We start from the raw sequence: 15,059 nt of genomic DNA, 5'->3' as shown, positions 1-15,059 counted from the left end.
TTAATGAGAAAATTTATATTTTTCTTTGGTTTTGGTTTATACTTTTAACGTTTCTAACACTATTAACGTTAATATACAGGGTGGTAATTATATTTTCACCACGTATGAGGGTGTACTTGTTTCGTATGCGATTTAGGTGAGTAAATGACCTTGAATATCAACACTTAATTTAAACAATGAGCCCTATGACCGGTTTTTTAGAAGCAGTTAAATTTTTCGCGTTTTCTGCATCTCTGACTCTAACAAAATTTCATATTACACAAATTCAGACAAATAAAATTGTCATTGGTCCATTTGAGGACAAAAAAGTTTACAGCTATTACTGAGAAACCGGTCATTATTTAACATTCGAATTATTAATTTCCACGCTTTCATCTACCAGCCAATTCGCGAGCTAATGCTATTTCTTTCTTTCGTTAACACAGGTTAGTGCGTCGAGACGCTATTGAAATAATCGTTCGTCGTTCGAAGATGGGCGATTGGTTTTTATTATACTTATTAGGTGAAAATATAGATACAGTTATATTTCGTGATGTTGTACAGGATTTAGCCAATCGTTTAGGACATAACCAACACCACAGGGTGCCTGGACTGAAAGGTGAAATACAGGATGCATGATATTGGGAGTATTAGAAACAATACAAAATGCAATTTGTCGTCTCAATATAACCATCACCAACAACAACAACAATAAAAACACCAAAACCGCTTTAGCAACAGCATCAGCACCGGCTTCAAAAAAAAATCTCACCAACGCAATAAAAACGAAAAAAAAACAACGGAAAAAATTTCAAAAAAAAGCGAAAACACATTTTGGCCATCGATACCACACACCGCGCATAAAATATTCTGCCATAATCACGTTCATCTTTTTTAGAAAAGTATATTACAATATAAAGCCACTTGTGTGCGAAATCAACGATTTTAGACTAACCAAATTTAAAAAAAAAATAGTGTGTATGACAGCGACGAGACGACTTGTGTAAACAAATATGTATATGTGTGCGAATGTGCGTGTGTGTAGACAACAGAATTAAGCGTAGCAAACGTAAGGAATAGCGATTAAGCGTGTGTTCGAGCAGAAGATCTCACCAGCATCCGTAAATCATCAGACGCACCACATACTAAATACTCATTGCTTGTCATATCATATCAACAACTATCGAAAAGGAGTACGACTGAGACGACACCCGCAAAAGATTGCATTTTTGTAGTGAACCAGCAAGGACAGCAAGTGGGCTGTGTGGCCGCCAAATAGACAACAGGCAATAGGCAACAGGCCGTGGACCACCCAACCAGCTAGTCAGCAACCTAAAGCCCTAAAGACCGCAATATCATGAAAACAACAACAACAATGCATACATATGTACATATTCTTTAACAAACAAGGCACTAGATCTATGTTCATGTATGTATGTATGTGTGGGCGCGGCCGAAGGAGGAGTAACGACGCGTTTTTATAAAAAAAAAAGTCTACTAAAAATAAACCAACCAAAAAAAATCGATCATTACGCAGCCAACATAAAACATACAAAACTAAAATGCATAGCTGAACATACCTACATACATACATACATACATATTTTATATAAAACTGAAAAAGAAAAAATCCATAAACCAAAAAAAAAAATAACAAATTCCAATATCATAAGCAGAAACATTATTAGCATAACAACGAGAAGGACATTAGCATAAATCAGTTTATACACAGTTAACCAGAAGAGCATTAGGCCAACTGCATACAGTACATGCATACAAACATACAAACTTACAGAGAGCAAAACAGTAAACGAAGTTTCATTAAAGTATGCGATTACATTTGGAAGTTTTACGAAATATGCAAAATATCCATAAAAACTCATTGAACTAATTACATAACATAAATACATACAAACAAGTACATAATGCAGCATACATACACATAAACAATAAGAGAGAACATACATATACATATACATACATACATACTCGTATATAGCGCGCCTCATTAAGTAACCGAGAAAAGTAGCATTTAAACTGAAGACATACTCGTACGCTCGCTCGTACATGGAAACTTGCATACATACATACATACATTAAGCTAATATATAATTACATTAAGTACATTTATTATACATAAATAGGAATTTAATAAAAAAATTTTAATTAACTAAAACGAAATACAGCAAAGGTATGAATGCAAATGAATACTCGTATGGAAATGAGACAACATTACATATACATATATATCATTACAAAGTATTTGTGCAATTGAGATGTAAATACATATATAAGTACATAGACACATACATACATACATACATATGTATAAATTAAACGTATTGTCAAGGAAATTATGTATTTAGCTAGCTAGTGAAATACCTAATACATATACATACATACATACATTGTATGCATGTTATGTATGTATACGCCAATTAACCATTAAAATAGAGACATCCATACATCTATACATAAATATAATATAAATATTGCTTAAGTTCATTCATACATACTTACATACATATATCTATATTAATACATAGATACAAACACACATTATAGTGAAAAGAGAAATACAATAAATGCGAAAATGAGCTGTTTTTCACCACAGTATACATACATACATACTACTTACATACATATGTAGTTATACAAGTAAAACAAAAATAAGATGTATGAAATTTATGACTTACAAATAAAATTTACAAGTACGAGTGAAAATTTAAAGCAACACAGTTAGGAAAATAATTAATTAGAAAATAAATAAAAAAATAGTGGAATACCAAAGCTACAAAACGATGAAAGAACTATTTCAATTGCAGGCACTTTATTATACACATTAGTCATTTTTAAATATCAAAGAGGTATATTGAAAATAGCCAAAAAATCCAAAAAAGAGTGTGTATGCATGTGTAGTGTTGGGCTTGTATGTGCATACATACATACATACATACATATGTAGTTATAAACAGAAGTGCAATAAGGGCTCTTAACCGGCGTGATCACAGTGCACTATATGCTATGTATGTATAGCACCAATGCTCCATCGATGGCATACATATAAAAATAAGCTCCCTCAGCAGAAGTTGTCGGAATGAGGAAGAAGAGAAATCGTTCACCACTTCCTGTGTCAATGTCCAATACTCCAGACAAGGTATCTCAAGCAATTGGTGTGACGACTTTTCAATACTTTGGGGAGATGGCGGAGGTGAAAATATCGGCGCTCCTTAGCTTCATCCGTTATAGTAAATGGTTTAACAGACACCATACTGACAATATGGAATAACTTTGGTAATAGGATGTGCACTCATAGAGAGCATAACTAAATGCAATACACCTCAGTAAGCACTGCTTATGACCAATAAAGGGTTGGTAATAGATTAAGTGGATGCTAGCTCATAAAAAAACGGTATAAGAACATGTGGTGTGATCGAGGATAACACCCGTTATACTAGGGTGGAAGGATCAAAGAAATTACTTCCTGAAAGTCTAGATATCAAAAATGCGTTAAATACTGCAGACTGAGCTAAAGCAATCGGCGCATTGCACCAGAAATAAGAAAATCCTCTGCACTGAAAAGGCTCATACGTAGCTACTTTGACGACCATCTTCTGGAATATCAAACGTCGTTTCATAAATAATGTTCCGCACCTAGGCCTGACTCTGTTCTTGCTTTTTAATGAGAAATAAAATTAAAAAAAAAAGATATGCATATGATGAGGCTAAATTCGATTCTGTAATGCGGTTTGATGGTTTCGAATGCAAGTAATCAAATCTACTTAGGAAATATAGATTCAAATCAAAAATGATTCCTACTTCTGCTTTAAGAAATTTCCGTTGGGATCTCAATGTAAATTACTGACAGGCTCTAGGCCGCTTCTTTTGGCTGACGTTAGCCTTAATCTTCCTTCTCGTGTATCAATAAACTTGTATCTCCTATTTTTGAAAGCTTGTAAGACCAACTTTGAATTACATGAGCCATTCCATTGTTTATGCCAGGCTTTTAGTTCTCCTTCCAGCACCTTTGATATGTCATATTCGCCTTTCAACATTAGGAAAGCGATACTATCATCTCTCAATGAATTATTGACTAATATAACGACATATTAATCAGCTGACAAATTTGGTTCTGAAGCGGAATAGTTTTAGATCTCGACTCTAAACAAACGTTTGTCTTTCGTGACACGGCGCAAAAATTAAAAAATAATTCGGTAAGTCATGCGGACTGCTCTCCTCGTGGAGGATGGCAACCATTGGAAATAATAATAATAAAATATTGTGTGCTTAACCAACGTGCGTGAGTCGCAAGAGTGGTATGCGACGCGATGTCGCAAACAAAAAGAGAATTTGAACACTTGAACGGCAAACAAAAAAATCCATTTATATAACAAGCTTTTATTTCTTGCTCGCGCCTAAATGCATGCTATCCAATAAGCATTTTAATTGGAGATCAAGTGGAGATCCAATACAAAAGCTGGAACAATCAAATTTAAAAAGCTGGACATCAATTTGAATTTAAGCTTTATTAAATTTTTACTCAAACCTTGGGAGAAATGTTGCAGATAAATGTTGTATGCCAACTTGAGGATTAAGAATTTCTCAAAGTTTAGAAAAAATGTTTGCTTTGTCCATATTGGGTATCCACTGCTGGATGTGCAAAACTTTGCTTTAAGACATTTATGAAATATTTGCATATGCACTTTTCAAATATCAAAACTTTCTAAAGTAATAAATTGATGGCACTTCAAATAAGTTCGGCCTAGCCCTACGCATTCTCTGATAACTCGTCTGGGGCTTTTTGTGGGCTCGGCATAACTTAAAACCATGCATTGGTGTTAATTGATGATAACCACTCTCCACAGTGCCTACCTACCAATTTTTTGATTAAATACAAAATTTTGTTTTAGATACATGCAACAAGATTTTTCGCCTTATTAAAGCAAAAGCTTCCCGCATAGTTGGTCACCGTTTTTTTTTTCAAGAAATAATGCTTTCCACATTTCCAAGCAAACGACCAAATAATATTTCTTTAATAATAAATATGGCATCTCATATGCATTTTTTGATGACTTTAACAAAGGTTTACGAAATTTCTATAGAAGCCGGGAGTTTATGTATGTATGTATGATAATACACATATATGTATGTTTGTATGTATGTACTTTCGAGTGCAAAAATTTGTAGTTATATTACCAATTTTAATTTCTTTATTAACCATCAATCTGCCCTTTGATTAAATATATGTTTTTTTTTTCGTACATAAACTTATACACGTACATAGTTACATACGTAAAATACTCACATAAACATAACATGATTTTCAAGTATCCGTCCAAATATTATGGTTCATACACATTATTGGCATACGAATTTCGATCAAACGTCATCGTTGTAGCAGCACTCATCTGTTAGCAGTTATCAATAAACTTATATAAATGCATGTTAAAAAAATTAAGTTCTTTTTAGCCAACTTAAAAAAAAGGAGGAGGTCATCAATTCGTGGGAATATTTTGTTTTTATATTTTTTATGTACCTCTGTTACTGCATAACTTTGGACCACGTTAATCGATTTTTTTAAAGGAAAGGTGGTGCCTCAGAGGTGGTCCCATACTAATTTCCCTTAGATCCGATACTCTTAAATTTTTATATGAGAATTGAAGTTGGTTTTGTTTTTTGTTTAAAAGTTACTTGTTATAATATGGAAACAATATGAACCCTCTACTTTTGTTTGAATATTAAGGCCAGATTATGTTAGTTCATTCGGTGTTCAAAGAAATGACGCAGTTTATCAGATTTCTAAGAATCGCGTTTCACTTCCACTTTCACCTATTACGATTTACTGGAAAAAATTCTTAGAATAATCCAAAGCGAATATACGCATATTTATGTATATACCTATATCCTGAGGTATCATGGCAAAACCTTTAAATTGGTCATTAAAAAATTGTTTCTAAACTCTCAAGCAAATTTAATTTCAGAAATCTCAAGCGTATTACTCAAAGTGCGGGGATTCGCGTAGTAATTTATTTATGAACTCTACTCTTCCCTCCTAATGCCGCTTATACAGAAATCGTTATTTGTTGAACGAGCATGGGCCACAGTGACTATCAGAAGTCGTTCCGAGACTCCTCTTGGGGGAGTTAAGAATATTTAGATTGCCTTTTTCCCTTTGTCATTAGCCATTGGGCTCCGTTGGGCCCCATTTTTTGAGAGAGCGTCCTATGACCACCAAGAATCTACCATGTGCTGCCAGGTGGATGCCTTACTTATGTTGTTGTTGTGTTTCAGATGAACTAGCAACGAAGGGGCCCTTATTGTCTGGAATCAGAACCAAGATGGTCTACAGAGCCTACTTCCAGGATAGCAAGGCATATTTGGCCTAAGTAGGTATCGCCCCCTCATTCGCTTGGCGCGACCCGTGCTCCGACATGTAATTGGAGTTCTCATCGGGCACTGTCTCGCGCTATTAGAATGGGTATGCAATCAAACGACTACTGTCGAAGCTGTCGTCATGTGGATGAAATGAAAAGCATAGGGCATTAGCTACCCAAATGTCCTGCATTGAAGGGGGCTCGTTTCTACACTATTCTTGGGAATGTTTGGCTGCACCGAATTCAGTTGGTATCTACGATTTTTTGCATTCCAGCAGAGCTGCAACTTGGTTTTATTTCTAAGGTAAGAAGTCACTGATATGGCATCGCAATGGTCAAATAGGGTGTACTTTTCCTAAGCTGCATAAGGACAGCCAAGACAACCTAGCCTATTCGAACCTAGTTGCTACAGAACTTAATTACTCAGGAAACTTGTAGGACTCTCTTAATTAAATTTCAGGGTGGAGATCTCAGATTTTGTGCCCATGTGCACTTTAGAATTGCATGTGAAGTTGGAATCGTGTTATACTCCCAGCTTAGATATTTTTTCTGTTAAGTCGCAGCTATGATTATGTCTAAAATTGTTATGTTCACTTTCTTTGAAGTTCTCACCAAGCTCATGCTGTATTCCAGCTAAGAGTTTGCTATTGTTGTTAGCCATATTTATCACCACAATTTCTGCTTCTAAATTTTTTAAAATATGTGGGTCCACAAAAAGTTAGCATACAGCAGGACTCGATATCATTCTTGAATCAATCCTTCACCCAAGCTTATTCTTCGCGTTGCTGTGCGCCAATATTTTCTTTCATTGATTTCATAGCAGTTGAACTTATTTCGTAGCGCACTAGTAACATCCTCTCATTCATTACAGCAACAAAAACGCGCAACAAAAATACAAAGTAAATTTCACTGCCAGAATAATTAAAAATGTACTTAAACCAGTAAGTAAATAAATAACGAGAAAATTTAATAGTACTAGTTGCAAATAAAAAAAAAAAAGAAAAATCGTCCCTTGCGCGAATATTTCACTGAAAACGTAAAACTGAATTAAATTTTTAGATTTTATACACTCATCTGTATATACTTACATATAATTTAAACAGCGCAACAGGTAATATAACTACAAAACAAAACACATAAATGCAAACAAAATCAATGCATGTACATATATACAAAAGCTAATATAAATATTAAATAATAAAATTATATAAGAATTAAAAAATTAAGTCATAATAAATGCAAAAGAAAAACGCGGTGCTAGTAAGATAAACAATACCATTACTAATAAATAACGAATATGTAAAAATAAACAAATAAAATATACATACTATATATTAAAGAGCATACAAATTAGCGAATAGTAACGGAAAGTTGTTTGTGTAAATGAATTGAAAACAACACTATATCATTAAACTAAATAAGCTATGCTGCGTAATCATAGATACAAAGTTTTCATTTAATTAAAAAAAAAACAAAAAAAAATAGTCTAATAACTATAGTTTAGGTAAATATTTATATATATAAAAATACATTTAGATATATACATACACATACGCATATACATAGTAGATACTTTTAGACCATTGTTAGACATAAGTTCAATTATGCGTAAAATGTAGCATACTGTGAGTATTAATAAAAATTAGCAATAGATTTGTTCCTGAACAAATTTTCACATTTGTATGCGAAAGAAAAATACACGAAAAAATCAAATAAAATAAAAAATTACAAAAAAAAAACATATATCTCCTAGATTTAGTGTATCATAAAAAACGTTATACAAACTTTCATAAACACATACATACATACATAAGTAGCAGGTACATACAAACATACACTGCTTATTTGTATATACAAATAGATGCATACATAGACACACATTTGGGAGTAATTAGTAAACTAATATAAATAAATTCAGTACTTTTTGGGCGCTTTTGTACCAGAGGGTTAAGCATTTCATTCAATGCATACATACTTATACATAAATATATCAAAGTAATGTGTAGTAATGCAGCAACGATTACTCAAACAATCGAGGGGTGTGTATGTACGTACTCATAAATGCATATGTTTTTTTTATTTTTTGTGTATAAGAAGTGCGAAAGGATGTTTGCAATACTAGCCATTTAATAATAAAACGTGGTTGTTGTTTTTTTTTAGGAAGTCGTTTCGAGGCGACTTATTGCTTTTTAATAGTACTCACAATTTTCGGCCACCTTATAAATTTGTTTGATTATTGCACAGGTTTTTTTTACTAATAAATATGTAGAAGCATTAGCTTTCAAAAAATAGTTTTCGTAAATAGAAAAAAAATGCCACTAGTTATTAGTTATTTATAAAAACAATTAAAAAATTTAAAAACCATCATTAAATTATAATAAAATATTTATTCACAAATATATTTGCAATAATACGTCTTATTTACGTTCTTACTTTAGATATTTAAACAACAATAATATGTGGTCCTTTTAAGCTAAATTTTTTAAGCTTTGATTGGTCAAGTAACTGGCGGGTTTTTTGTCTACGGGAAATGCTGGTCACAACCGCCCAAAGTACTTGCACAATACTATGTAGGACATTTGGAGGCTTCGCAAAATTTTGTATAAGAATATGTATACATCTAGGAGATTTTTCAAAAATTGCTTTGACTCATAACTTCACTGATTCCACTTCGACTGTTTTTCGTTTGGAAATAAAGCACCAGGAAATGAAATTAAAATGTATTCATAAATTTTTAAGCAACCTATTAGATAAAAGTTAAATATTATAATGCTCAGTAGTTCTCTGTAAGCCAACGAGGTACGCTACACAGGTTTGTTATAATTTTTGTTTATTAAAAAATAATAATTTTGTACTAACATGATGGTGCTTGCATGTTTTACTAAAATTTAAACTTTTATTAAAAAATTTTTAATTGTGACTAAATTTGCTGTTTACAAGATTTTTATACGTATAAAGTCTGGTTTCCAATATTCTCCTAGAGTTCCAGTTCAGCAATTTTGGAGCCATTTTAATGCACTTCTCACTATTTTGCATATGGTGTACTGTGTACATTATCAGATGTCCTGTTATAGTAAGCACGGCGCACAGTAGGCATACAGCGGCCAAAAGTATTAAAAAAGGGATTAGCGAATTCTGAAAAAGCAATTAGGCAGATTCATGGAAAAATGTCCAACTAGCCCAAGCCAAAAATAAATTTTGATAAAAATGCTTATTTGTAGTCATGGAACGAGCTTAAAGTAGACGAAAAGTTTGAAGTTGTCGCACGTAGTTTGAATAAATTTTTCTCCTTGTGTGGATATACTATAGTAAGCCAATCTGATTTGTGAAATTTATACGACAGTTTCACTTGAGGTTCTACATTTTTTTTTTCAAAGAGGGATATTTAAAAAGACCTAAGAAGTAAGCTCAGCTGCTATTCTTATTTTTATAGACACACCTCCTGGAAAATTTAATGAATTTTTATTGTAGAGCTGGAAATGGAAGAGAGTCTAGATATTAATGACTCACGAATCTTTTAATCAGATTCAGCATTTAGCCAAAAGTGAACGCTTCTCTGGATGAGACCGTTTTCGATAGCATAAGTTCTGCTTTCCTTAGCACAGCTTTTGTTGTAGAAAATCTATACATAATATATTAAAACAAGTATCTCAAAGGTTTTCGATTTCTCATTTCTAAAACGAAGAAATAGGAACTTCTTTAGAAATAAAACAAATATGTCTGTTAATTTTCCCCAAAATTCATAAAATTTCGTACGTAGGGCTTCATGGTAAGAACCTCTTCAATATCTTCCAAATCGGGAAATTTCTGCGTAAACGAGCAGATATAAAAAACTTGCATAAAAATTTTTTTTTTTTTAATTTGCGCCTAGTTGTCTAGAATTGGTGGACAATAATGTACGCCAATTTTGATGTTCTTTCACAATTATGCTTTTATGGTTAAAACCAACATATACTTTGAATTTCATCAAAATCGGATAAGATTTACCATTTCTATCCACAAGAGCTGTGGACATGGCAGCGCGTCGACTTTTACCATTTTCCACATTTCTTCATTCCTAAGTGCAAAATAGCGAAAATAGGAAATTTTAATCCTTTTGGCCGTAGCTTATATGGGGAGGTACCACTGTGCAGCGTACTCTTGATAACTAATAAAGCTGTATATCTGTACATTACTTTCTAGCCAGTTTAAAGAAATGCAGATTAAATTACAATTGGATTATTCAATGAGAGAAACTCACGACCACCCGCTCAAACAGGCCCCTGCCTTTACCAATTCAACAGTTCTTTTATTAGATGGTTTTGATGTTCCTATGTGAGGGAACTCAGCCAACTATCAACAAAACTGTACGAAGTCCTGCGCTGGAATAGTTGAGAGATGCTGCCACGAAAAAAAAACACAAATATGGACGATGCAACTTATTACTTTCTTATTAATGCCATAGCTTTTAACATAAAATTGGGTCACTCTGTGCTTTGGGCAAGAAAAAAATTCAGTTTCACCCATGATAAAAACATAGCAAGGTAGAACCGATCTCTCAATTTGTCGGCCATGATTTTGTTTGCCAACAATTTAAAATCATATAAAAGTGAAAATAAAAAATTTGAAATTGTTCGAAATTGTTGTTGCTTGAGATTGAAAATTAAAATATGTGTGCGAGTTTTGTGAGTAAATTTAAAAATTAAATTGTTTGGAAACGTCAAGAATTTTAAAAGTGACTCTCAGCGGTTCTACCTTACTATCATGGTTTCACCAACATTCGCATTGAGTGTATTGCAGATGCTACTAGAAAATGTAATAATTGGAGAAATCATATGCAAGACCGTCAAAAGGATCCAAAAAAGTACAGCATGACAGGAGATTTTCCTATTAAATTTAATTTTCTCAATGCGCTCTCATATGTTTTCCACATGAAATGCTAACGCTTTAAGTTTGTACATGCATATAAGAGTCTGTGACCAAAAATTAATGGGTAAGCCATAAATATAATATAGAATAATTATGCAATTGTGCTTATAAATTTTAGTAGTAAATTAATCGCAGTGCACCAAACTTTTGCAACTAAAAGTAGCGCATTTAATTGAAATGTTCCGCGAAAAAGGGTCAGTGATGCCAACTTATGTAATTTATGAACAATTAGCTAAACCGCTATAGGTAACTTGTAGTAAAATAATTAGATAAATCAATACAGATTCTTTTCATTATCTTTTATGAAGTTACTGGAAAATCTATTTTATCCATATTCTATTTATTTAAAAATTTTAGCTTACAAAAAGAAAATATTTATATGACAATAATTAGTAGCAGAAAGAGCCAAACCTTGAATGGTTTGATTGCTTTATTTTATGTTAATTATTTTACCGGAGAGTATACTTTCAGGCGCATTTGTTAATGTTTTGTTTTTTATACTTGCGTCATATCTAACAGTGTTGCCCATTCAAATTATATTGGAATTTGCTAAATCAAAGGCGAAGTTATATACTGCTCACGTACAATGCCAGTAGAAATACCTTCATACTTACACCATTTAAAATTCTTCTTTAAAGCTGCCAAGGACCTTTCGTCTTTGTCAATATGGCTTGAGGTGCGTATGCTTAAATTTTTCTATATATGAAAATATCTTCTTGAACTGGATTATTGGCATGCCGCGTGCTAGTTAATCAACCACTGGTTTCTTTTTTAACCTGGCTTATATGTGCATTCAGCAATGTTTGTAAACTTCGACTGCATTCCTGATGAAAAGGATTGGTGCGTACTGAGGCTGATTTCAATTGGATTTATCTCTACACACGTTTTTTAACGGGTGAATGAGAGAGTGGCAGCTTCTCGAAAATAGATCAAATAAACATATTCATGAAAGGATCAAAGTTGTATTATAGACTTGGACAAAAATTGTCCTCTAAAAACTCTCTGTTAACCTGTGTGTGTATAATAATTGTTTACAAGGTACGATTTTTATATCAAAATTTTTTCTGTTACATAGGCAGCCCTAACCGCCAAAAAAACGTAAGCAAAATTATTTCAAAATTTTCTTTTTGATGCAGAAATATCCCTAAAGCAACTAGATGCAGTTCTTCATCAAATATAAAATTAAAAAAAAAAAATATCGTTTATGTCTTTTTGGCGTTTAGGACTCGATATGCAAAAAATAAAGCTGCAATTAATAGTTCAATTATTATTAGTTTTTGTTTATGCCGGTCTTCCATAACCATAAGGCTTGTTTGTTAAAATTAATTTATAAATAAGCCCAAATTATAATTGTTATTCGCATTTTTTTCCAAGTACATCCATATACTTCGCACGCCCCTCGCGACTTCTTTTTCTTTATCACATACATACATAACAACATGCCTACATATACACCTAAATGCACCAAGAGCACACAATGAACGATCTCGTAAATTTTCTTAAAAAAAATAATCTGTTACACCTCAAAGCACAACACACTAACTCCTTTTATATTTTCTGTAAATTGTTATCTTTTTTTACTCTAAGTAGTTTAGCGAAATGTAGGTCACCCTCTCGAAAGCAATATGCACAATTAAATTAAAAATCGGATTCAATAATTTTTTTTATTCCTTGGAATACTAATAAAAAAATTGCCTTATATATTCAAAATAATAATAATTATACATGCATAAATAATACTATTACAATCTCATGCCATTAGTGTAAATAAATGAAGGGACCCTATCTAAGTATTGAAATCTTTTGCAATAAATATGCATTCAATAATTGGGCAAGTAAATATTATTCACTAAATAAGTAGTGAAAGGAAAGGACTGTACAAAGTGTATATATTAAGCAAAAGTTTAAAATAAGTAGCCATTAGCTAAGAGAATGCCTAAGGTATTCACACATAAATACTTAGCATAACTAGAAAGTAGTGAATTCGAAATTTTCTTAGTTTTCATTTTAAATTCAAATACCATAGTTTTGATTTTTCGAGCTCTCATTTGCAATTATTTTTTTAGTTTTTCGTTATTCACGCCGTACATAATACACACAGCAAGCCACTACTTTGAATACCTAAATAAATCAAGTTCTCAAAAACTTTATTAACCAAAATAACACTGTATAGTAATTGCGTAAATAATTTCCGAAAATTCGCCAATTGCCTTCAACTAGAAGAATTTCGATCTATAAAAAACAATATACAATGCAAAACGATATTATAAAGTTTATAAAAATTACAAAGGGACAGACGATAATTACAGTATACAGAAAACAAAATCAATAACTAACAAAAAGCCGAAAGAATTTGTAAGAAAATTAAAAAAAAAAAAACACAATTAAAAAATTGATTACAATAACAGCATAAACTTATCACAAATTGCAGCAGCTTACTTACTACAACTGCAATCGGAAATACATTCACACATACGAACAAAATTTACAGAAAACCAAATATACATACACATATACATATACAAAACGGAGTAAAATAAGAGCGCATAGCATTGCAAAAGTTTACGTATGTATGTAAGAAAACGAATTATTAAATATTATACATACATACATAGTCCTTAGCAAGAACAGCAACAACCACAAAAGAGAACTGAAGTAATTGCAGACATTTTAATGCCATATTTAAATTAAATACAAATACTAATAAGCGATGAAACATGACGAAAAATAGACTACTATATATATATAAAACTATATATATCAGGTATATATACATACATATATATATGTATATCTAAATGCATGTGTATACACGTACATACGTACACACATATATATATAGAGACGCGAAACTTTGAGAAAAACCCGAATTATTTTACATACGAATGCATACAGTTAGGCAAGAACAATAAGTAAAATCACCCGCATAGAAGTATGTACATACATATATACATGGCCGTTACAGAAATACATAGATACATATGTACTATCAACTGCATACATACTTATCACAAAATACTCGTACATTAACATTATGCGGATAAACAAATAATTAATAGTTAAGTGCGACAAAAAGTGGGGAAAAGAAATCGATTTGAAGCGCTGGAATTTACAAATATATAAAGATAATAAACAGTACATACATACATAAATGCAAAATGCAGAAATATCGCTGGCATCAATTGAAAATATGTAGTGGAAAATAGCTGAAATAAAGTTTGAGACAAGCGTTCAAGGAGCGTTAGCTAAGCGAAACGAATTTAAATCCTTCACAAAACCATTCTACATACGAATAATTTCTGATCTATCTACCTATCAGATGCACGTTATCAAACACTTCAAAACAACATGCACACATACGAAAATGTTTCAAAAAGATTGCATCTAGAAAGCTTACAACTTTTAGAGAGCACTATTTGTTGACTAAGAACCAAAATAGAATAAATTTTATTCTTACTAACATAAAGTTTTTGTGTCCTTTCCATTGAGTTAGTTTTACGGGAGCTCTACCTGAATAAATAATGTCGAATGCAGTAGCCAATTGAAAAAAACGCAGCATTTTCTCCGCTCTAAAACCGGTTAAGAAAGCATATTTTTTATGACCTAATTGGTTGATGGTAAAGGCCAGACACTTGCAAGAGAAAATGTTCAACTTCGCAGACCCTTCAGCCAGAGTATTAAGTTATTCCAGACAGTGTTGCCACTCACAAAATTTTCTTGGTAGCCAAAAATGTACGACATCTGGCATTACAGCCATTTTTTAATTTCAATTATAATTAGAAAATGCTGTTTGGTTTA

The 15,059-nt window shown here is 32.2% G+C and overlaps 1 protein-coding gene across 1 annotated transcript; it reads left to right on the top strand.

Annotated features, from left to right (window-relative positions):
• Positions 1-6: 6 nt before the first annotated feature.
• Positions 7-1,573, top strand: LOC118733096 (innexin shaking-B-like). Its single transcript, XM_036462307.1, has 2 exons — positions 7-136; positions 426-1,573. Exons 1-2 carry the CDS (start codon positions 105-107, stop codon positions 616-618), a joined length of 225 nt encoding a protein of 74 aa, XP_036318200.1. The 5' UTR covers positions 7-104; the 3' UTR covers positions 619-1,573.
• Positions 1,574-15,059: the final 13,486 nt, after the last annotated feature.

Source organism: Rhagoletis pomonella, unplaced genomic scaffold, assembly GCF_013731165.1.
Source record: "Rhagoletis pomonella isolate Grant_MI unplaced genomic scaffold, Rhpom_1.0 Rhpom_scaffold_00002, whole genome shotgun sequence".
In the NCBI taxonomy this organism is placed as follows: Eukaryota; Metazoa; Arthropoda; class Insecta; order Diptera; family Tephritidae; genus Rhagoletis; species Rhagoletis pomonella.
The sequence above is the reverse complement of the archived record's forward strand: the minus strand, read 5'-3'. Positions and strand labels throughout refer to the sequence as shown.

Coding starts and splice junctions, on each gene's coding strand:
- LOC118733096 (XM_036462307.1), top strand. CDS start 105: ATGAGGGTGTACTTGTTTCGTATGCGATTTAG. Junction 137..425: donor TTGTTTCGTATGCGATTTAG/GTGAGTAAATGA, acceptor TCGTTAACACAG/GTTAGTGCGTCGAGACGCTA.